At 35.5% G+C, this 23,731-nt stretch overlaps 1 protein-coding gene across 3 annotated transcripts in view; it reads right to left on the reverse strand.

The window, feature by feature from the left end:
• Positions 1-23,731, reverse strand: part of ARHGAP15 (Rho GTPase activating protein 15) — a 622,754-nt gene that overhangs the window by 544,424 nt on the left and 54,599 nt on the right. For all 3 annotated transcript variants that reach the window (XM_027131893.1, XM_027131900.1, XM_027131911.1), the window contains one exon: positions 3,292-3,360. In XM_027131893.1, the coding sequence (XP_026987694.1) occupies positions 3,292-3,360 (69 nt within the window). The remainder of the gene's footprint in view (positions 1-3,291; positions 3,361-23,731) is intronic.

A 23,731-nucleotide genomic window follows, 5' to 3' on the forward strand; every position in this document is an offset into this window, starting at 1 on the left:
TCACGAGATAGAGCAAGATAAACAAGTACTCAAAGAGAGGGTCCAGGGAAACCCAACTCAGGAATAGGAAGTAAATTGGTTGGTAGTTCCAGTAGAGTTTAGAGAGAGAGAGAGAGAGAGAGAGAGAGAGAGAGAGGGAGAGTGTGCTTGTGTAGACAGAGAGTAACAGAGAGAGAGAGATGCAGAGAAAGAGATTCAGAGAGACTGCAAACTGAAGAGGTCAACAAATTACTGTCTTTTTTTCCTTCTATCAGCAGTACTTCCCAATGTCACTTTTACAAGGTTATCTGACCTAGAATAGAGTATTGAGCACTTAGATATATTTTCTTTTAGTTAAACTATCCATAATTTGAGATATTTAAAATGAGTTTCATTTATTGAGAATTGAGGCTGCAGAGTCAAAACACATAACTATAGGCCAGCAAACCAACAAATAACCTTAAAGGTAGGAAGTTATTAAACTGACAAAACTATTTCTGAATATTCTAATTTTTTTAATATTAGCCTATGCTTGATATATAGGCATAGCACAAATATACCATTAGTTATTGATTAAATTTAAGTAATGACCATAATTTTAATTTTTAAAATTCATAATTAATATATATTTCATGTAAAAATTTTGAGACACTTTAAGGCATTTTTCAAATATAATCCATATATATTTGTACATGTAAAATTATATATAATTGCATATATATTTATATTATGTACACACACGTTCATATAGCTTCATTTTCAGTCTAACTTTTGCCATGTTTCATCAAACACTTCAGAGAAACATTTGCACGTGCTATATTTAAAAAAGAGCACTTTATATGTTCTGTAAGGCAAATTTATAGAAAAGAAACACAATTACTTTCTATTCACTGTACAGCTATACTATGCCAGGCCTTCTATGAAGTTTTAATAATAAAACAGTAAGTGAAGCATAGCTCTCCCCTCAAATACTTATAGTGCAGTAAGAGACAAGTAAAAGGAAACAGGCAATTTTAGTGTGATTAGAGATAGAGGCAATTTAGAGACAGAGGCAAGGCCAAGCTGCTATAGGAAGGTAGAATAAAGAAGGGCTACCTGATGCAAAGTTGAGGAAGCAAAGAAATACTTTCCAGGGAAAATGATCTCTAAGTTGAAACCTAAGTGATTAATTTTGAAAACAAGATATTGTTATATCTAACTAAATTTTAAAATGTCTTTCACTATGAATAGCAGTCATATATTTATTAATCTCCAAAATCAACAATATTGTTTTAATAAATCTTTAATATCTTATCATTAAATCAATTGACAAACATGTCTTTTCTGAACAAACACTAGTCCCAGAAGCAATGTAAGGGGAAGTATGATATAATAAAGAAAATACAAGTCATGACCCCTAACTTCAAAGCATTTATAGTCTAGCCATGGAACAAGTCTATTACCCATGAAATAAGAGAGAACAACACAAAAGAGTGTTGAGATGAAGGAACTATAATTGTTACAGAAAATCCAAATTCCTTCAGGGTGAGAACCATGTCTTAATCATGTTACTATTGCTGGCTTGAGGTTGTGTATTTGGCAGTAGATAATAAATAAGGTAAATCAGAGCCGTGAGAGAAGTCTATAGACTTGGTGCTATAGAAAATAGGAAGCTGTTGAAAGTTCTGACAAGGAGAATGAAATAATGAAGGTACTGTTTAAAGAAGGTTGGTGTGGAAGGTTGTACAGTAGCACAGGATCAGTGGGAGAGGCATGGTGGGATACAGAGGGGTGAGACCAGAAGCATTTGAAGGCCTCAGAAAGGGTGTGCCTGTACACATGGAGAAAAAAATGAGGCCACCACATCCACTGTGGAGAAACCACCTCAAAAAATGTTGACATGTGAAGGGTCACAGAGAAAATAAAGGATCCAAAGAAAATGTGTTCTCAGCCTAGATAAACATTTGCTACTAATAGAAATGGGATAGATTGGGAGTTTGGGACTGACATGTACACACTACTATATTTAAAATAGATAACCAACAAGGACCTACTGTATAGCACAGGGAACTCTGCTCAATATTCTGTAATAACCTAAATGGGAAAATAATTTGAAAAAGAATAGATACATGTATATGTATAACTGAATCACTTTGCTGTACACCTGAAACTAACACATTGTTAACTATACTCCAATACAAAATAAAAATTTAAATAAATAAATAAAAATTTAAAACAAGTCTTCTCTATTAAAAAGAGCTAACTTTTTTGTTTTTAACAGCTATTAAAAAAATAGAGATGGGGTTCAATGGAAATAGGAATCAATTTGGGAAGATGGTGATGGTGTGTTCAACTTGGGATATTTCATTTTAAGGATGACACCAAGATGCGCTGAGAACAAATGACTAAGCAGCACTTCAAGATATATGATGAGATAATGAAGAGAAAGTACACAAGTATAGATCTGTGTACTATGAGCTTGGATATTAAAAAAAAAGTCATTAACTATTTCATTTGTGCACTCATTTAACACACATTTACTGAGATTTTACTATGTTCTAGCAATTGTTATAATCATGGGAATAGTTATAAACATAGGAGACAATAACCCTGCTTTCACAGAACTTTCTAAGGAGATGACAAACAAATAAAAAGAAACTGCAGAGTATACCACATGGTGGTAAGTTCTATGGAGAAAATTAAATTAGGGTAAGAGAAAAGAAGTGTGGACAGAACTGGTGGGTTTTTAAATTTGCTCATTTGTGTTTAGGGGACACTAGAGAAGAGCTATCTTAAAAGGTGATATTTGAACAGAGATGCGAAGAAAAGGAACGAATGAGCCCTAAAAATTTCTGGGTGCCAAATGAAGTATTTTGTATCAGGCAGAGGAAAGAAGAGGAGAAAAGGCCCTGTGGAAAAAGCAAGGAGGTCATTTTGGCAGGAGCAGAATAAGCCAGACTCTCGTCTTCTCAGTTGGCATGCTTTGAAGGAGCAAGCCACCATGCTGGAAAAGCCCAAGTGGCAAGGAAGTAAGAGTAGCCTCTGGCCAAAAGCCCTGAAAGAACTAAATCCTGCCAGCAACCATGTACCTGAGCTTGAAAACAGATCTTTCCCCAGTCAAGCCTTCAGATGTGACCCCAATTTTGGCTTAAACCTTGAGTGCAAACTTTTGGAAGGCTCTGAGCCACAGGACCCTGCTAGGTTATGCCCAGATTCCTTACCCACAGAAACATGAGATAATAATATGTGCTGTTCCAAGTTGCTGAGTTCTGAGGTAATTTATTTTGTAGCAGTAGATAAATAATACAGTATTGAAGTGAAATAATCACTTACCAGTTGTTCCAGTGGAGGAATGACATCTTTCAAGACATGCTGTGAATGATTCCTTCTGTGCCGGGATACCTGAAAAAATAGTGACATTTGATACTATTATATTATTTTTCTTAAAAAAAAAAACTTTAAATGATTTAAAAGAGCGTAATTTAGTAAAAGTGCACATGAAAATAACCATATTCAGATTCATTCAAAAAGGTGAATAAAGTACATTTAAATGGGAAGTAAATGTTTGGGACATTAATTTGAGTAAGATGTGTACTCAAAGACGGCTGGCTGCAACAATATCTCATATTGCATGTGGTCTTCTTACAGTGTGACCTTGACACCCCTCCTATCAAATGGTGAGGTCTATGTTCTTTCATTTCAAACTTGGGCAGAACTTTATACCTGCTTTAACTAAAACATATGGCAGAAGTAATACTATATGGACTCCAAATATTAGAGCATAAAAATATCATGCACTACCCCCTTGTTCTCTTGGAATACTCCCAGCTCATCTTCTTCCACAGACACGGGGCTCTGCTCCTGCCTGCATGTTCTCTCTGTTGTTGGAGCTTGGAGCCCCGCTCTCTGGGCACAGGAGGTGTCCACTCCCTTGCCTGCTGAGACCTGTGGAAAGGGGCTTCCAGGGCCAAGATCCCTTTTTCCAGGGGAAAAGCAGAGATTTGAGTTTACTTTCGTTTTTTCCATTACGGGTGTACCCTTGGGGACAGGTGGGGAGGGAAGGTGAGGGCTCCGGGTGATGCTATGATGTGGCACTGGCTATTGAGTAATAAATTTGCTATGGATTGTAAAAAAAAAAAAAAAAAAAGTCACCAAATCATCCCATACAGAGACACCACAGGGAGAGACCTCGTAAGTCTTCTAGATGACAGACTAGCTGAGGTTCCAGCAGACAGCCAGTATCAACCACCATTCACATGAGTATAAAGATATGATTCCTTCTTCCAGCCATTGAACCACCCCCAGCTTTCAAGTCTTCCCAGCAGAGACCTCAAACACTGTAGGAGAAATAAGCCGTTCCTGTTGTGCCTTATCTGAATTTTTGACCAGATTCCACAAGCATAAAAAAATCATTGCTTTACACCTCTATGTTTCAGTGTGATCTGCAATGCTGTAGTAATAACTGGAACAAAATATTTAATATAGAAACACTTTGTGTTTATGCTATGTTATGAACTCAGCTTTTTTGGAGTTAATGTGCTATTGATTTCCCTGTCTTCTACTATTATCTAGATATATATAAATAGATAATAATCACACAATAAGTGCTTTTGGAACAAATTTGTTTTAAATGCCTTATTGTTCTTTCTCCTGAAGAAGCATCGTAGACAGATTCTATAATTAAAAAAAAAGTGAGGAATTTATAATTAAAAATCATTATCTTGAAAATTTAAGTAGAAGCTCTCATTACGAGTACTATTTCACTAAACAGGAATTTTCCAGTACTTTGAATGAAGGAGAGAGTGGAAAGGGTTGGGACAAAGCACTAGGAAGAAAAAGGAAGAGACAGAGGCAGAGACTGAGAGAGACAAAGAGAGAGAAAGACATGAGTGCAAGGAATCTTTAAATAAAGCAGGCTCAAGTACCATGTCTAGAAAAGAACTCTGGATGTCTTTGACTCTGCTTACCAGCACATGCAACAGACTGAGGGGATTAGATCAATGTCTACTAAGATTTTGAGGGAACTGTATTCCCAAAGAAACCAAAAACCTGGCCTAAAAACCCTGTGATTCTATTCAGTCCCTGAATCCCATATTTGCTCCACAAAAACTGAATTATGAAGGCAGTACAACCTTCAAGGAAGCCATTTTCTTCAATTCCCACTTCAGATGTGGCCCAAGAAGGATAATGGGGAAGGAACAGACTCCAGAAAGCAGAGCCAGAAACCTGGAGAACAATGGATATGGGAAATTCTCCCAGAAAGAAGAGCCAGAAACTGTCTCTACTGCCAGGGCAGGGTCTCAGAGGACCTGCCCAGCAGGATTACAATCATCACTTTGGTCCAGAGACTGTTGGTCATTTACCATTCTTTCCTTTACAAACGAGATGATTTTTGTTTGTTTGTTTATTTCCAGGTATTAAGTTCTTGCCCCACCATTTTCTATTGGATATGATGGGGAGGGCAGGACAGAGAGCTTATTTTTCAAGTTCTAAATTCTTAACACCCTGGAGAAAATTTGGGCCTGATGAAGAAAGCTACTTATCACCAGAGATTCTGGAACTGGAGCTTGAGGCAGTAACTGGATGGGACTTTTGGTTGTCTCCTTTGACGAGGTGTATGGGTGTATTTCTAAGTGTTGGAATACAGGTGCAAATTGATATATGGGAGGGAGGAAGAGCCTGGTGGTCACTCACCAAATTCTGTGCTCTCTTTCCTGAGCACATCTCCAGACTGCACTCTCAGCCTGCCTTACAGTTAAGAGTGGCCACGTGACTAGTTCAGACCAAAGGCAAATGAGCAGAAATCATGAGAACCACTCCCCCTCCAAGGCTATTAACCAGTGAGTGCTCCCCCCGCAATGTTCTCTTTCCTAGTATACTGGCTGGGAGTAAACATTAACCGAGGCCTTATGGGAGGATAAAGATGCAAGGTGGGGGCCCTGAATCACCATGTCAAGAAAAGCCAAGCACAGGCCAGGAAAATTCACTTTGTTTTATTTAGTAAACTTTTTATTTTGGAATAATTTTATACTTAGAGAAAAGTTGCAGCGAGGACAGAGAATTCAGGTAGAAAAATTCCTTCGAACTTGTATATAGCGAGAAATAAACTTGTATTTTGTGGAGCCATCATGTATTTTAGAGAATTTTATAGGTGTTAACATTACCCTAATTAAGATAACCATAGTTGACACTCAATCAATGTTTAAATGAAAGGTCTTTTGCATAAGAAAACTGTGAACAGAATAATAGTTAATGAGAGAAATCCTAGCAACCAAAACTTCATACCTGTTATTCACTGATATTTCAGCTTCTCAGCAGGGGGAGAATATACATATATTTGGTATTTAAGCCTCTTAAGGAACTAGAATTTGTTTTATATTGTTATGCCTTTAGAATTTACTACTCTCAACTATTACTCATTATACTAAGATTTATAATCTTCAGTGAAAATTTAGTATACATGTCATATTCAGCTTACAAAGGTCGGAGAATTCTGGGATAGAGGGAGTTTTCTTGTTCCATTTTCTTGCTGGATTTATAGTCTTGGCGTAAAAGTCATTCTTTTGGCATGTAAAGTACCTCAAGCTTTAAATGTTAGAGAAAGCAGTAGTATGTAAATGTCTCCACGATACGATACCAATGAATAGGCACCTGGGCATTCACTTGTGTCAGTTTTACCATTTCTTCTATGGCCAAGTCCATGCCATCTTTTGTCCTACCACTACTGGATTTTAATGGGCATAGTGGTCCACAAGCCTCTAAATATTCCCTTCTAGTCACTTATAGAAAGCTTTCTTATAAGGCAATGCTTCAAAATGTGTTGTATACATACTGCCAAGGGTACAAGAGATGATTTTAGCTGATGAATGTTTCAATTTTAATTATTATTTACATAATTTTAAGGTTTAGTAGAAAAATTTATCGCATCAGAGCCATTTATTAGTGATATGAATACATTTTCCATTAATATAAAGTTATTTAAGTATATGAAATGTGGGGGAAAAAAGAACAAACACAATAAGTGAATGACTGAAGTTTGGGAAACAAATTTTAATGGGAAGAAATGGAATTAGAAATGACCAGTTACTAAGCGCATACCACCCTTGAAGGAAACCATTGGTTCCATGGTATAAACAAGAATTCAACTTGAGAAATGATACAACAATAATACTGCTTGCTAACATTTACTGAGTGCCTATTAGTAGCCAGGCACTGTTCTAAGTGTTTTGCATGTACTAAAATATTTAATTATCACCCAAACATTAAGAGATCAATGACATATATTTCATAAAGGTAGAAACACAGACACACACCTTTAAAGTAAATTTGAAAATCCATAGCTAGTGAAAGCACGGGTGATGTTTTAACATGAATCTAAGCCCTCAGCTATTGCACTTTACTGTTTTTCCAGAAATATGAATGTATATGTATAAAGACAGTCACTAAATTCTTGGGGAACTACAGAGATCTCCTGTGTGCATAAGTGGATATTCCTAAGGTAGAAATTTGAAGAGAGCCAAGCTTACAAATTTGTACACATTGATGCAGGAAGTTAGAAATCAGATTTCAAATCTGTTATGAATCATCTTTCTATTCCTTTGGGGAAGCAATATTGCTGATCATTCCTAAATCAATAAGCTAGCTAAGCTATCATGTTCAATCAAGTTATGAAGATACGGAAGAAAAGAAAACTTTCATCACCTGTCTTTTGCTTTAATGTCTTTCTCAGTTAAGCATTAGGTACAGAAATATGTTATGCCAAATCAGATTATGCTGACTGAGACTTATCATTTAGGAAATTCTGGATCCAAAGTTGCTCAATTGTCTTGCATGGATATCTGAAAAACTTAGGATGTTTCAAAAGAGCTGTGCTTCTGTGACATACTTAATTGAAATAATAATTGTAAAGAAAATTTGAGGTCAATCACAGTCTCATGAGGTTAAGTTTGAAGGGAAAAAAGGATTCTCCTAAGCCACAGTATAAACAGAGAAAATCTTACAGCTTATATAATTATTTATCAATAGCTTATTGGCAGTATCTGATAACTTTGCAAATTTTTATGGGTCATTCTCCTGAGAAACAGTCCCACTTAAGACATCAGTTTGGTTTTTTTTTTGAAGTGCAGTTGATTTACAATGTTGTATTTATTTCTGCTGTACAGCAAAGTGATTCAGTTTTTCTTGTATATATATATATATACACATATATATACATTCTTTTTTATATTCTTTTCCATAGATTTTTTATGAACCATTCATTTTAGCCAGTAAACATTTCATGTTTAGTTACACTCATATGCCAGTCATTTCCAATAGTAGGTGCTTAAAATGTACCTGTTTGTTGACATTATAAAATATCTCTAATACTAGTATTGCAAAGACAGCACATACTTCATTTTGGATAATCCTTCATTTTGGATGAAGTTCTTGATATCAGAACTTTTAAATGTACCTGACATCAAAAAACCTACATCTTGTTCTGCAAATTGCTTCTGGATAAGTTTCAGAATGCTGGCAAGGTTGGGCTCCATTGTTTAATCTTAGATCCTTTTCACTTTTGCAGGAACTGTTAATTAATCATTGAATTTGAAAACCTAAAATAACAGTCAAAATATTAGCAGTAGCTTGATATAAAAATTTTAATACATTATTTTCTCTGTGAAGTATTTCTGAGGAAGCCTGAAAATATGATTTATATGTATGTATGATTTCTTTTTATGTCTCCAAATAATCTGAAATAGTATACAGATCTTCTCTCTAAACATAAGTGAACATGTATGTATACCCACCACATATTTAAGTGTTTATAGCCTGATTTTTTCTTGCTAGTTCTTTTACTCTTAAATTATGAAATATTGGTTTCAATATCATTTTACAATTCCCATCTGAGAATTTTATGAATTGCTACCTGTCAATTTACTTCCAGCATTTTAGCAGAAAGAGGCCTTAACAATTCCACACTTCTCCAGCCTATTTATTAAGAATGTTACTTAACAGTTTCTTTTGAGGTAACATGGTTATGTCTTAAACTGTTTTTTCTCTCACAGTATTCTGCATCTTAAGCAACTGAGCTTTCATAATAAATACATGAGTTGATGGCAACCCTTCCTTTGAGGAGAAAAAAAAAAATGTCAGACCTTATCTTTTTTTCAGTGATGCCATCTTCCTATTGATTTATTTTTCCAGTAAATAGAAATCATCTGTAGCTGCCATTGAAAAAACAGAAATACAAATATCTTTTGACTTGGATTTTTTTGAACTCAAAATTAGGTTAATATTATATATCACTGCAACTTTTTTAGATCAAATCTATGAGTTTTCTCCTTCATCACTGCACACTATGCTCCCTGCTTCCACTCCTCTGCCCTCCCCAGGTACTCTAGCTTTCTAATTGTGCAAAGCAAAGTGGAACATGAAGTATTCAAGATGTGTAATGCATATTTTCCTTTAAATTCCTTTTTGTTCTTATTAGAATAAGCATCATAATTAAGTTTTTCAGATACCTTTTCCTCCAAAAAAAGGAATTAAAAGTCCCTTTTTCAAAGTGTCTCTACTTTTTCTTCCATTCCTTTTTTCTTTTAACTATTTAAAAAATATGAAACTGATGGGTGGGTCTAGTACTTGATATATTACAAACTGTAAAAATAACAGAATTTGAGCATATTATTTTCCTTGTTTAGGAGCATCTACTATGAGAGTTATACATAAACATGAAACATTCCACATAGCTCTGATTTTAAATAGATTACCATTTTTGATGAAAGTTTATATCTTGTGGCTTAGAACTGAAATAAAATCACTTGAATAAAAGCATTAGTTCCAACATTTTCACAGACATGTACATTTTCTGAGGCATACCTCCTGTTAGCAACCTCCCTGGATACTTGGATGAAAAACAGAAATAAATTTTTGGTTAAGTTTAGTTTTTATCTTCAGTTTCTCAAGAGTTTTTGTTTGTTTGCTTGTTTGTTTTTGGTGTATTCCAAGTCTTATGTTCAAATCTTCATTTGTTTTGCAAGTTCTTTTTCTTACAGCTACTACAATCAGAAATTAAGGAAAGTTAGTGAAGCTTTTTTTTTTGGAATGTGGAGAGGTGGCCAGTATTTCTTAAACTCACAACAATTTAGTTGTTTAGAAATAATAAACATCAACCTAAGTGATGGCTCTATTTTTTCAATCATGTGTATGTGGTAGGTAACTGATTTTGAAAAAAAAAAGGAAGATAACAACATATAAGGACATTACCTTATCATGCATTTAATGTTCTAACTTTACATGTTTGTAGGCACATACAAAATTTACGCATGCCTCATAATTATTCTACCACTAACTAAATGTATCCTTCCTAGTCCTAATGAGAGGTAATGACATAAACCATGGAAAACCCAAATCTTGTTATACTCCTTATTAATGTACCACAGTATACTGTTTAACATTTGTATTCTCTTCCTCCATCTGCCCACAATATCATTCAATTACCATATTGGGCATGAGCAAATGTCTTTTTTAAAATTTTTTTCCATAAACCTTTTTTGGTTGTACATTGTCAGTCAGAAATCTGACACTCTCATCTCTTTTATCCCCTGCAGAAAATGAAAGATTCAGAAATCTTTTGATGGGTATACTAAAGTTTATCAGCTTTTTTTTTTTTTTTTTTTTAAGTTTCTTGAGTATTCTTTAGTCAGCATCTGGGTCACCTGAAGCTCTCACCAGCCTTTCAATCCTGGGATAAGTCTAGCTGAGTGAAATTCAGCTTCAACCACATATTCTTATCCCAGATAGCCAAAGGTAAGTGCTTGCTGGAATGATTCTAACTCCTTTGTATTTTCCCTCCTTTATTTAGTCACAAACATGTGTGTTCCTCCAAGAAGAAAATCAAACTGCCTCTTACTTTCCTTTTTAAATAAAAATGAACTATATACAGCGCACACTTCCTTGTTTATTGCTAAATACTGTTTTAGTTTTCTCATTTTTTTTTTTTGCATACTTTCAATAAAATGTTTCTCTCCAAGAATCTTCTCAGACTGAGAGGTATCATTCATACGGAACTTGGACGCTCCACAATTTTAGCCTTCAAATGCACTTGTAAGATAAAAACTACCAGAAGCAACAAACACAGAGATATCTGGGTAATACAATTTTTTACATTTTCTTCATGTGAAGTGCATTTATGTATTGTCTTAATTTTTAGCTTACTTTTTTTCTTTATAGGTTCATATATATTTAGCCATGAATTTCCAAATTGATATAAGAAAATAAGGGCCAAATAGACACAGAAACATCTTATTTCACTCATAATACTACTAATGGTATTAGATCTAACACATTAGATAATTCATTAGAGCCAGAGCTAAAGTTACTACCATTAGCAGATAAAATAACTTATTCACCTCTTTTACTCTCCATACAGAGATATTTTACTCTGTAAACAAAAGGAAAGAGTTTAGATAGATTAAGAAAATATAGATGGGTATCTAGAACACTTGGGCCAAACGGATATTTTCTCCACAATGGCAAGTCATATGTTATTTTTTAAATAAAAAGATTCAAGGCAGTAGAAAACAATACCAAGAAAACTATCTCAAAAAACCTCAAAACAAAGGAAAACAGAAAACAAATAAACAGTTATTGAGGGTCTAAATTATTAAAATGGTCTACCTATTTTTAGCTAAACGAAACAAATCATTGTCAAATCACCATTTGGCTGTGTTGGGCAGAAACAAACTATATCTAATTTCATGATGTTTAACTGTCTGGAAATACTCAACAGATTAGAAACAGGCTTTATTTTCAGTCTCATATTTCAGTCTCTTTCATTGTCCAGAAGGGCTTAAGTTGAAATACCAAATTTACTTCTTACTTTTTCAGGTATATGTTCAATCAGTAAAGAAGAAATTCTCTTCTTTGGAAAGCTGTAATCCACGATATATCAAGTTTGATCTATGATATGTAAAGTTTGACAAAGACATTTACCCACAGTCAGATTTCTATAGTCTTTTGACACCTTTCCTTGCACATGTTTTCTTAGTGCAAAGATGGAAATGTACTATGTAACTCACTGAAAATGCTCTCCCTGTGTCGAAAGGTCACTTCTAAAAGCATTGTGGGAGGCAAAGCTTTTAATAACTATGACGTTCTTTCAAGAATTAATGGACTTTTGGTCAAATATTTAAAACATGCATACAAATGTTGTTGGCACCTTTAGTGAATGTCTAATAATCGTATCTTTCCAGTTTCCTTTCTTCAGTTATTTTTTGACGTTTTCATAGACCCCAAACTCACCTTCTACTGACAAAAACGCAGATTAGCTCTGAAGGTTAATCCAACTCAGCAGGATTGAAGGATGGCACTTTTCCTTGGTCGTAAGTACGTTGGCTCAGGCCAGACAGCTGTTAGGACATTCTCCTCTGGGAATCGTGCCCTCAACACCCACTGCTGATGCACATACATGGTCTACTGGCTGCCGACTTCCATGCCCATCTGCTCAAATGGCATGGTGCCCACTCACAAGTTGGCTGGATCCTTGCCCTTAGTGTGTAGGTGCCAGGCAATGATGGGTTTAGATGGGCAGCCTGCATAATACTACAAGTGACAATTTTTTTCTTTCTCTCTCTCTCTCCAGTATCTGTCTTCTGTGCCTTCTCTGAAAGAGACACTTATGTTTCTCTACCTCTGCTTATACCTGTGGACACATGTGGCCTTTTACAGGTAGATATACAAATACACTCAACCTGCTACCAACAGTAAGATGATAAGGAAGAATCCACAGAGCCCCAAATGACAAGTTCTAATTCAGAAATGGGATGGATTGTGAAAATCCCGACCACCTGGAGTCTGTCAGAAGAAATTTAGCAAGGGTGTAAGTACAGCAGATCTCTCACAGATAGCAATGGCACCAGGAAATAGCTTAAGTTACAACACTTTTTGTCTGTCGCAGCTCCAGCACAAATCACTTGCCTTGCATTGAAAAGGCACGTACAACAGAAAACGAAATAAATCAGGCAAAAAGAACAAGCTTAATGGGAACACAATTTATATGCTCAATGGGGGCAAGCGTACAAGCTACAATATTCAGACCTCAGAAATAACCCTTACTGGAGGTCCTAATAGAGAGAAAAAAGAAACAGAAAATAGCATCTCTCTTTCCAATCTACAGGAAATCCGTGGAGAGGAATAGATTGGCATAGGAGGTTGTGACTTTAATGATCCAAAGCATATGAATGCTTGTTAGCAGACAGACATAAGTAAGAACAACAGTAATGGTTGCATCTGCAGCCTGGCCTATGGCACTCAAACCAATCAGGCTGCTTTGGAAAGCAGTGCCGGAAGGTATGTTAAAGCTTTGCTTTCCCTGTGTGTTTATTTAAGGGTGATTGAATTCAGGGTGTTGTCAGTCTGCCTTGGAGAATGGTTATCCAATGTGTAGGCATGATCTTTCTCCCTGAATATGTTCTGTTGAGTCAGTTAGTTATGTGTGACTACTTGCTCTGTCCTCGTCTTTATACAGTGCCAAAATCCTCCAGTCCAAGTTCCAAAGGAACAGGGCCTAAAAACTTTTGGCTTGAGAATCAAATTAGGTTTCTCTGCTTCCCTAGCCAGAAATGCATAAATACCCAATGGCCAAAACCAAAGAATCTGACATTGTGGAATGAATAGAGCTGTCATATACCACTAAAGTGTGGAAATATCTACTGTTTGAAGTCAGGACTAGTTCAACATCTTTAGTAATCAGAACAGACTTCTTTGGACACCTTCATGGGTTAGTCTGAATTTTGATTGGGAACGTTTCTGGCAAGCTACTGATTCCAGATATCAGAAATGCAAGAACATACGGTTTACAAGAGAAAATCTGCCATTTTTTCCTATCAAAAAAAAAAGTTCTCAAAAGCAGCACATTTTCATAAAAGACAGATCCCTCATCCTGTTTTCCTTACTGACCTTCAAGTTAGCACCATGCCTTAGATGTATACTTAAATGAAAACTAGTCAAAGAAGAGGTAAGTTTGAATAGTTTGAAAAAGTATTTATGAGAAACTGAATTTGGAATTATTTGGGAGCTGCTGGTGAAAATAGACAAAGAATGGGTATAGTCATCCAAAACTCTTCAATCTGATTTTTATTCTATAACTGTCAGAGTGAGCTCCCAGAATAAATCATTTTCCTCATGACTTACCACACCTTGAGTATTTTACAGTAAGAGTTACATACTACTAACTTTTTGAAAGTGAAAAAAAGCAGATGTCCTATCTAGAGACTTTTGAGGGTAAGGACCATGTTTTACTCATCTTTAAATCAACTGAACTTAGTATAGTGAGAAATACATATTATGGAATTGGTCACTTCAAACTTCATATTGCATCATCTTATACATGTGACCTATTTTTCATTGAATTTACCAAGACCTTCAAAAGCTTATAATGCCTTGCCCTGTGATACCCTGTTATAAACAAATTCATCATTCTTTCCAAAATATGGACTAAGTCAGTAGTCATTTCCAGACGAAGTTCCATAATTTCTCATAGGAGATTTGCCATCTATCCTTACTGAAATAAGGTTGAACTTTCAAAATGATCCCTCCATTAGTCTACAGTTGAAATAACTGACACTAGTTGGATAATATTATAGTTCCCTGATCTATGTAGTATACCCAATGCTTGGGGCTTACACTCCTCTTCCAGAGGAAAAATCTGAGAAGATAAATAGATATAGATAGGTATAGATATGGATATAGATTTAGGCAGATATATTTCTGTAATAATGGTTTTAAGTAGCATTACACAATTATGTAGATTATTATTTTGAACAGTTCTATTTTCTATTATCACTTACCCACTGGGAAAATTGTTTTACCTCTTGGTGCCTCTATTTCCTCAGTTGTGAAATATGCAAGGTATAGCTGTCATTCCTCATAGGATTCCATTAGAAATAAGTAAATTAAAACATATACAGCTTCAACCACATGGTAAGTACTCATTAGTATAATCTCTGCTATACCAATTATATAATTCCTCTTTCAACAGTCCTTCTAGTAAATGAGTAAATATATTTTAGTGCATGGATAATTAACATTCAGTCAATGTTCTTTTAAAGTGTTTGATGCTTTTAAAAACTCTTTTAAAATGATTTATTTCTTTAAGAAACTCCAACTATTTCTTCTAGGATACTCTGAAAGCATTTTAATAGAAAAATCTTTAAATACTCAAGAAGTGGAGTTATACTGGATATGCACACAAGGAGGTGGGTATCCTGGGGTTTTAGAATTTTGCCTACCACAATCCCACCTCTGGCCCTCAACAAATCATGTCCCTCCCACAAGCAAAATACATCATCCTCTCCCACAATTCCAAAGAGTCTTGTTTTATTATAGCATCCACTCAAAGACCAAAATCGCATCATACAAATCTAAATCTCATTATCTCACCAGCTCAAAGACCAAAATCTCGTCACCTAAACTCAGTTTTGAAAGAAGTTGAGCTTGACTGAGATCAACTATTAAGTAACAGAGGCAGGATTCAAACACAAGTAATTTGATTCTATAGCCAGTGGTGTTTAACAACTTTAATAATGTGTACTATCCATGAAGTAGTTATGATTACTGCCCTCATTGCATAGATGATAAATCTAAGGCAAGTGAAATAAGATTGAAAGTTAGCGAGTGTCAGAGGCTGTTGGTTAACCCAGATTCATTCAATTCAAAACCGCGTGTATGCTGACTCCAAAGCTTTTAAATGCTGAATCTACTACCTCTCAAAGTGAATATTCAGGGCTTCCCTAGTGGCACAGTGGTTGAGAGTCCGCCTGCCGATGCAGGGGACACGGGTTTGTGCCCCGGTCTGGGAAGATCCCACATGCCACGGAGTGGCTGGACCCGTGAGCCATGGCCGCTGAGCCTGCACGTCCGGAGCCTGTGCTCTGCAACGGAAGAGGCCACAACAGTGAGAGGCCCGTGTACCGCAAAAAAAAAAAAAAAAAAAAAAAGTGAATATTCAACAAATGCTTGTTGCCTGTCCATCATATCACACTGTTTGTAGATCAAAATATAGACTAGTGTTTATCAACTTGTACTGAACTATTTTCTTACACCTAAGTGCCTATTCTAGTTTCAGCATATTTCAAATAAGAAATTTTTATAATCATCTTGAACATTATCTAAATGAAATAATGATAGCAATGTTTTGGAAATCAGGAAGACAAATAAACTAATGGTGCATATACTTTACTATAGTATTCACTCAAAAATAGTGCTACAGATTTGTATTTGGCATATCCTGGAATTGGAAAATGACTATCTATCTGTTCTAGATATTATACCAGCTGAGGTAAAGTTGCCAAAGTGAACTTTAGTTGAAACTTGTGGATTGAACATATACCTTAATCCCCCCTGTGTACTAAAATCAGAGTAAAAGGATAAAAACATATTCATAGAGAATGAAAATGTGCGCAAAAGTGGATAATACATCTCAAAGAACTTTTGGAAGATAAAAAGTTATGAAAGCATTGTATATTACTTCGTAAAATGAAAAGTCTACAACCTCAGTGTTTGCAGCAGTGGAAGATGAGGATATTAATGACAAAAAAGTTAATAAGTCTCTCCCTCCCCACAGAATGTTCAAGAGGCTCATCACTTGGAAGCACAAGGTACAATAAGAGATAAGGTCAAAACTGCCTGCAACAGCCATTATCGGAAAAGCTGGACTCCCAGGCTCAGTCATTCATTGCACTCATTTATTCATAGCCAGGAGACCACTCCCAGACATGCATGAGACAGACATTAAATCAGGCAGTTTCCAGAGTCTTGACTTAGGATCACCCGGCATTGCAAATGGAAGAGAGGAGTGCAGTACTGTGAACTAGGGGATTAAATCCTATGTACCAAGCAATGGAACCCTCAGCATCCATTCTCAACTTTTCTCCCAGAAATGCCAGTGGCAAAAAATGTATCCCTTCTCCCAGAAGACTTAAGGAGTCTACTCTAGAAGGATGAATGGTTCTAAAGTCCTTCAGATACTGAAACTCAGATATCCTCAATGAAAAGCTTGCATCAACATGTTCTACAAAAAAGCCTGGCAGTCAACAAGCCCAACATGCCAACTCCAAAAGAGGCATTTTAGTGCCTCTTTTTAAAATATGAGCATGCAGGAATGAGTTAAAAGAAATTAATTAATATATGATATATAATACTATATAATATTTATATATTATACTTATAGGTCATATATTATATAACACTTATATATGAGTATAATTACTACATTATATGTATAATAAATTATAATCACTATATTATATATTTATTTATTGAGCGTCAAATACGTACAACATGTTCAAAGTGATGAGTAAAATAACCTCTGCTTTAATGAAGTTGAAGTCTTTGGGGAAAGTCCCAAAATGGAAGAGGAATATCAAAACAAGCAAATCTAAAAAGGAACCCAAAATAAGCAGAAATTATACACAAAAAAGAAAATTTAAAAAACAACTATTGTTAATATTATCAAGAGATAAGAAAATATATAGGATTCATAAAAACAGGAACAATAATAATGAAGAGAGGCATTTGTAAATTAAAAATGTAAATAAATATATTAATTCAACATAATTCTTGGAGGATAAGAATAATAAATATGTCAGGAAATAGAAAAAGAGCTGGATTATAAAAAAGAATAAATAAAAAAAATAATCTGAGAAGTTCAACATCTGCCTTATAGGAAAACCCCAAAGGACAAAAATTAATTTTTAAATGCATGTGAAGAAACTTTAAAATAAAGTACAAGCAAATATCCCAGAAGTTTATAATATGAGCCTTCTGGTTGAAAGAGACTATCAAGTGTCTGGTGTAATAAATTAATAGGTAGGTCATGCAATTATAGAACACTGGAAATAGAGAGAGAGAGAGAAAGATCACATACAAAAGGATGGGAATCAGAATGGTGTTAGGCTTTTCTAAAACTGACTGGAGGCTAGAAAAATGCTTCCACAATTTAAGGAGAAAATACTGTCAACCTAGAATTATGTAGCTTGTTAAACTATCAATCAAAAGACAGAATTGAATAAAGACATCTCCAGATATAAAAGGACTCAAAGCATTTGTCTCCACTACATTCGTATTGGGAAACTCCTGAGGAAAATTAGCAAAATGAAGGATTTGACCAAGGGTAAGAAGGCACTGTAAATAAGGCCTGGAGACATAAAAAAATACGGCAAAGAGGAGCCCATGTTCACCAATGTGTGTCAGGCCAACAGTCTTCAGTCCAAATTGAAGTAAGGTGATGGAAATCAATAGAAAGAAAACAAAATTTTAAATGTGGATAGACAATATTTAATGTTTCTGTGTTTGAGGAAAAGATTGGTAGGAGTTTGAGAGATTTGCTGGCATCTTTGGGTAAATTAGCTATAGATATGACAAAATATAAGTAAATTAAACTAAGGCAATTATTAAGTCCATGAAAAAAGGTTGAATACAAAAGGAATGATAATTATATAATAATTCTTGGCTCAACTGGAAATATTTAGAAAATCACAATAATGTCAACTAGTGATTGAAACAAAAATTGTGACAGAACTATAATGAAAAGAATGAGAGAAGGGAAGGTGTGAGTTAAGAGTGCTAATATTAAAGTATCATAACAGAAAGTTAATATATAATGCCTAAAATAGATAAATAAGGAAAAGTCCGATGGCACACAGTGTTGAAAAACATGAAGGTTAATGGAAATAAGAAACAACAATACCAAAAAACTAAAGCTGTTGAAGGTGGTAGCCGCTAGCAAGTGAGATTGATGAGTAGACAGATGGAGAAGCCAGAGGAATGCTATGTTTAATTAAAAGCTTTCTAGACTAATGTCTTAACTTCATGTATAACTTTGATAAAAAAATAATAAAACTGACTACGAGTTAAGTGTAACTTATCATAAAAAAATTAAAATTTTTTCCAAATAGTCTTGAAAGAGAGAGAAAGAGAGCAGGCAATTCTCACACCAGGAGTCTTGGTAATCAATCTCTATCATGAAAAAGTTCCAACTGCCTATCAGAGTTGAATACAAAAAGAATTTTAAGTCTGAGTCAGCAGAGAACAACTGGAATAACTTAACAAAATCACACCCACAGAGCAACTAGTGGATTCAAGCCCTGCATTCACCACTAATCTGCATGATTTGGGGCAAGTTATTTAACCTCTCAGTATCTCACTTTCCTCATCTACAAAACAGAGAATATAACAGCTTACACCAATAGAGTTATGGGATGATTAAACGGATTAATACTTTCAAAGTACATATGAGAGCACCTGGTATGTAATAAGTGCTGTATACACGTTAGCTATTATTATCAAAAGAACTCCTGAATTCTGAACCCTAAGAGAGTCCTCCTAAAATAGTGGCTTCCTTAGCCCTTTCATCTTCCTAGAGTTCCCAGTTGAAGACTCACTCCCTAAATGTACGTTCTAAGGGCAGGGAGAGGCAGGGTCAAAGGAGAAGACAAGGGGAAGTGCCCCCTCTCCTATTCTCCCTGGCCTCACTTTCTCTTCTCCAGTGAAAGCATTTCACACAGACAAATGAGCCTTCACAAAACAAATAGCCAAGGAGTGAAATGGTTACATTTGTATTTAGCACCATATCCCCAAAAAGCATGCATGCTATTATTTAACCAGATGTTTATCTTTCTGGACATTAAGTGGGAGAGGCTGGGAAATAACCCCTTGCTTTTTATTAGTGGGTAAGGTGCCATTAGATCCCTGGTTCTGTGATGCCCATAGAAAGATTTTCAAGTTTCTGTTTTTTACAGACATCTACAAAGAAAAAAGAAAGCCTCTTCACTAGTCACCTACTTAAAACCTTTTCATTTTCAAATCAAGGGAAGCTGCCAAAATTGTATTAATTTTTTAAAAATAACTCTCTCACTAATGCTCCCCTTGGATAAATAAAGAGGGAGTCTAATTCTGAGCCCATTTTTTCTCCTCCATTGTGTACCCACCACAAGGCACAAGTCAGCTCATTAGTGCTCTCGGCAAGGGCCATCATTTTTAACTGATCAAAGTGTTTGTTTGGGGAGAAATCAGTCACATGGAGTAATTGTTCCCAAACTGTGATCCTGAGCATTTAGGGGAGAATCCTCTGTGGTTCATTTAGGAGATATTTTAAGGGAAATGTGAAGGCTAATAAAGTACAGGACCAAGTGGGAATGTTTTGAAGATAAAGGGACATAGAATGGTCATTATATTGGTTTGGGGACAGGGATTTGAAATCAGTGGCAGTTCAAAAATGAGGGAGAAGAACCTTAAACCATGGTATAGAAAACAGGTGCAAAACAAACCTAGGAAACAATGTTTTAGGTCATATACTAAAAGGAAATTTTTATAATAAATGAATTTTGTCATATAAACTCTTAAAATGAAAACTATATACACCTAAATTTTAAAACAGAAAACTTTAACTTATTAACTTTTCAAAATAAATGTTTTCATAGTGCAAATGTCAAATTCTTGCTCTTGTAAGTAGAAATAATTTAAATAAAGATTGTTAACTTTTAATCATAAACAAAGAAAAATGTTTTTGTTCCTATTTCATATGCTCAAATTTCCCTGGTTATTTGTGGCTTTACTGCTGATTTGATTTTCCTCATCCAGTCACAGTGAAAGACACACCCAAATCAGCAGCAATAAAAAAGAAAGAGCTGATGATTATTTTTGAAATTTTGGCCACAAGTTCGACAGTAGCTTAATGGCAAAGTTTCCTGAAGGAATGTAAAGTGTATTTATTAAATAGCCTTTACAAGAGTTTGGTGGGGTTTTTCACAGAGAACAGGACATTGCACACAGCTACAGGAAGTTAATTTGGGGTCTCATTTAAAGAAGAAAAGGAATAAGATTGGGGGTCAGAAGGTTTGGTAAAGCTAATGAATTTGGGGTTGGAATTATTTAAAATATATATTTCATACTTTTCTTGTAAACTTAAGATAGAATACTTTTTCTTTTCATTTTATGAAACATAACTTAAAATTTCTGCTTAGGAGAAATCACTTTCATATGATTTATGAAGCCCTTCCGATGATACTGACAAAGGATAAATAGATTTCCTACAATAGCAATTAATATGGGAATCGACAGTGCCTGGTGAAGAAGGTAAAATTCATCCTAACCAAAAAACAAAGACATTTCTAGAGAAAGGATCTCAACTCTTTTTGGACCTCCAGCGTACCTGAAGGAAACACACTTGTAAGTAGCAACTCTTACTATTGCAGTGATTATAGGCATCGGGGAGCACTCCTAGCAGACATTGCAGAGTCTCATATTACAGAATCTTAGAGAAGACTGCAATTTGAAAAAACCTCCTCCTACCCTGATCCTAGATTAAAAATCAATGAGAGGGCTTCCCTGGTAGCGCAGTGGTTGAGAGTCCGCCTGCCGATGCAGGGAACATGGGTTCGTGCCCCAGTCTGGGAGGATCCCACATGCCGCGGAGCGGCTGGGCCCGTGAGCCATAGCTGCTGAGCCTGCGCGTCCGGAGCCTGTGCTCCGCAATGGGAGAGGCCGCAACAGTGAGGCTCGTGTACCGGGAAAAAAAAAAAGATCAATGAGAGACACAAAAGTTTAAAGTCAGGAAAAATATAGAAAATGTTCAAAGTATATGAGCTTAAATCTGTGTTAGTAGTTAAAAGCAATGGGGTAAAGAAAGTTTCAGTAGGATAAATTAAAAAGAGAATAAACATATTTTTATTTTAAGGTAGTGACTATATGCAGTTCACACTAGTAATCCCAAAGATCGGCACAGTACTTGGTATATGGCAGGCATGGAATGAATGTTGTTAAGTTGAATATTAAAATATCAACAAAAATATTTCACTTTATTTCTCAAAATTATTTCATATAATTAGTCCATTTTATTAAAAAATGGTATTGTACAATATACAGGAAATTATTACATCTTTTTGGAAGATAAGGAAATTAGGCTACAGTTCAAATGGGTATTTCTTGGGTTAATTCTATGAGCATAGACCAGGTAGGATTACTATGATAATAAATAATATTTATTTTTTACTTACATCCCAAATGTCATTTGATCTACAAAAATCAGCCTCTTAAATTGGTATCACTGATTTCTAAACTGAGGTTCAGAGATATTAAGTTGCTAGATATTAGATCAGATCCTACACCTATCCACAATGTTTCCTTGAGGCCACATGAAATAGAATCTGCAGCTGTCTTTCCATTGGAACATGCCATCCCAAATATAGATGGAAATATGAATAAAGAAAGTAGTTCTGCTTTATTCAAATCAAAGTCATCAAAGAGTATTCCTAAGTAAGCAACAAAACTAAGTAAGTTTGTCCAGTTTGCTATCAGCGCTGTCCAATTTTTTGAGGTCACATTTATACAGATAGACTTTCAGCTGGTGCTAAAGGCACTTGTCCTTCAGACTTTTGCCTCCCCAGGAATCTTGCCTTCTCTTTAGTATATGGAATCCTTCACCCTGTCGAATGCTATTCTTTGCAATTCAGCTCACATGATATACTTCAAAATATAAGCTAACTGAGCAACAAGCTGCATCAGCGGCTGTGTCATTTCAGGTTACATGTTTCTGTCCTTTCTTCACGAGACTTGGGCTGCTGGAATGCTGACCTCCTTAGACTGCCATGGGCTACTAGTCAAAGAGAAGGAAAGAGCTCTGAAGAGCAAGGGCAATCACAAAGGAGAAACTTTTGGCTTGCCTAATATTACATGCCTGTCTTTTATCCTGCTGTGCCAACTTGATGATTTATAAAGATTACCTTTTTATGTGGTTCCAACTTTAAACTTCAATTTAAGGACAGTGTCTATTTCTTTTGGTCAATTTTGCTTACAGTAAACAAACTTATAACCTGACAGCATTTTATCTTTAGCTTTAGAAAAAGACAATCCAGTACAGAGAAATCTACAGTGTGTTTTACCTAGGGTCCTATTCTCATACTCATATTGGAACTGTGTGACTCTTTCAGTTGCTATATACTTTTATTTCCCCTTTGTGTGCTCCTGTTTCTTATCTGATCCTATTTTTGATACTTTAATATACTTGATTATTTTTTCAAAGATATGTTTATATCAGTACAAAGAAAAATGGTAGTCTTTGATGGTGTCCCCTGAAGTCATTTCCATTTTCCTCATTGATCATTGTTTCCTTTACACAGAAGAAACATGCCTTAAATTTGAAAGAGAATTTAAATCTCTAAAATTCCAATAACATAGACCCCTTGAAGCTGATAATAATTAATCACTGGTTATGAATAAATTACAATATTTGACAACACCCAACAGTCCTACTGACCTTCTCCTACCTTTGCTTTGTCCTAGATTCTGAAGACTAGCTCTTCTAAGGGGCTTAGCATAGCTCCAGAACCAGTCCTAACAGGAGCAAGAATATGTCAGCCTTCTCTGACCCACTACCTTAAGAAGATGAATAGTCAGTGAGCCTCTCAAGACTCCAAGTTGGTGAACAACCACCCTAAATTTCTGATGCCAGTCAAGCCTGAATGTTAGGTCCAAATTTGAGAACTCCGGTGGCCCTTCCATATCTTCTTTGCCTGCCTCTAGTATTGACTTCAGCTATAAGACTGATCTCCCATCCTTGACAGCTAGCCTTTGGTACCCTGATCTTCTCCAGTGAGAGAGAGGGCCTGTCCTGAACCATGGTTGGTTGCTGAAGGGCTGCCTCCCCTGAGATCCTGCTCATACTATTTCCTGGGACTAGATTATATGCTTAGTATCCCTGCTGCCTAGTGGGGGCCCTGCAACATATAGACAGATC

This window comes from Aethalodelphis obliquidens, unplaced genomic scaffold, assembly GCF_003676395.1.
Source record: "Aethalodelphis obliquidens isolate GAN/ISIS:26980383/991018 unplaced genomic scaffold, ASM367639v1 scaffold2, whole genome shotgun sequence".
NCBI classification, from domain to species: Eukaryota; Metazoa; Chordata; class Mammalia; order Artiodactyla; family Delphinidae; genus Aethalodelphis; species Aethalodelphis obliquidens.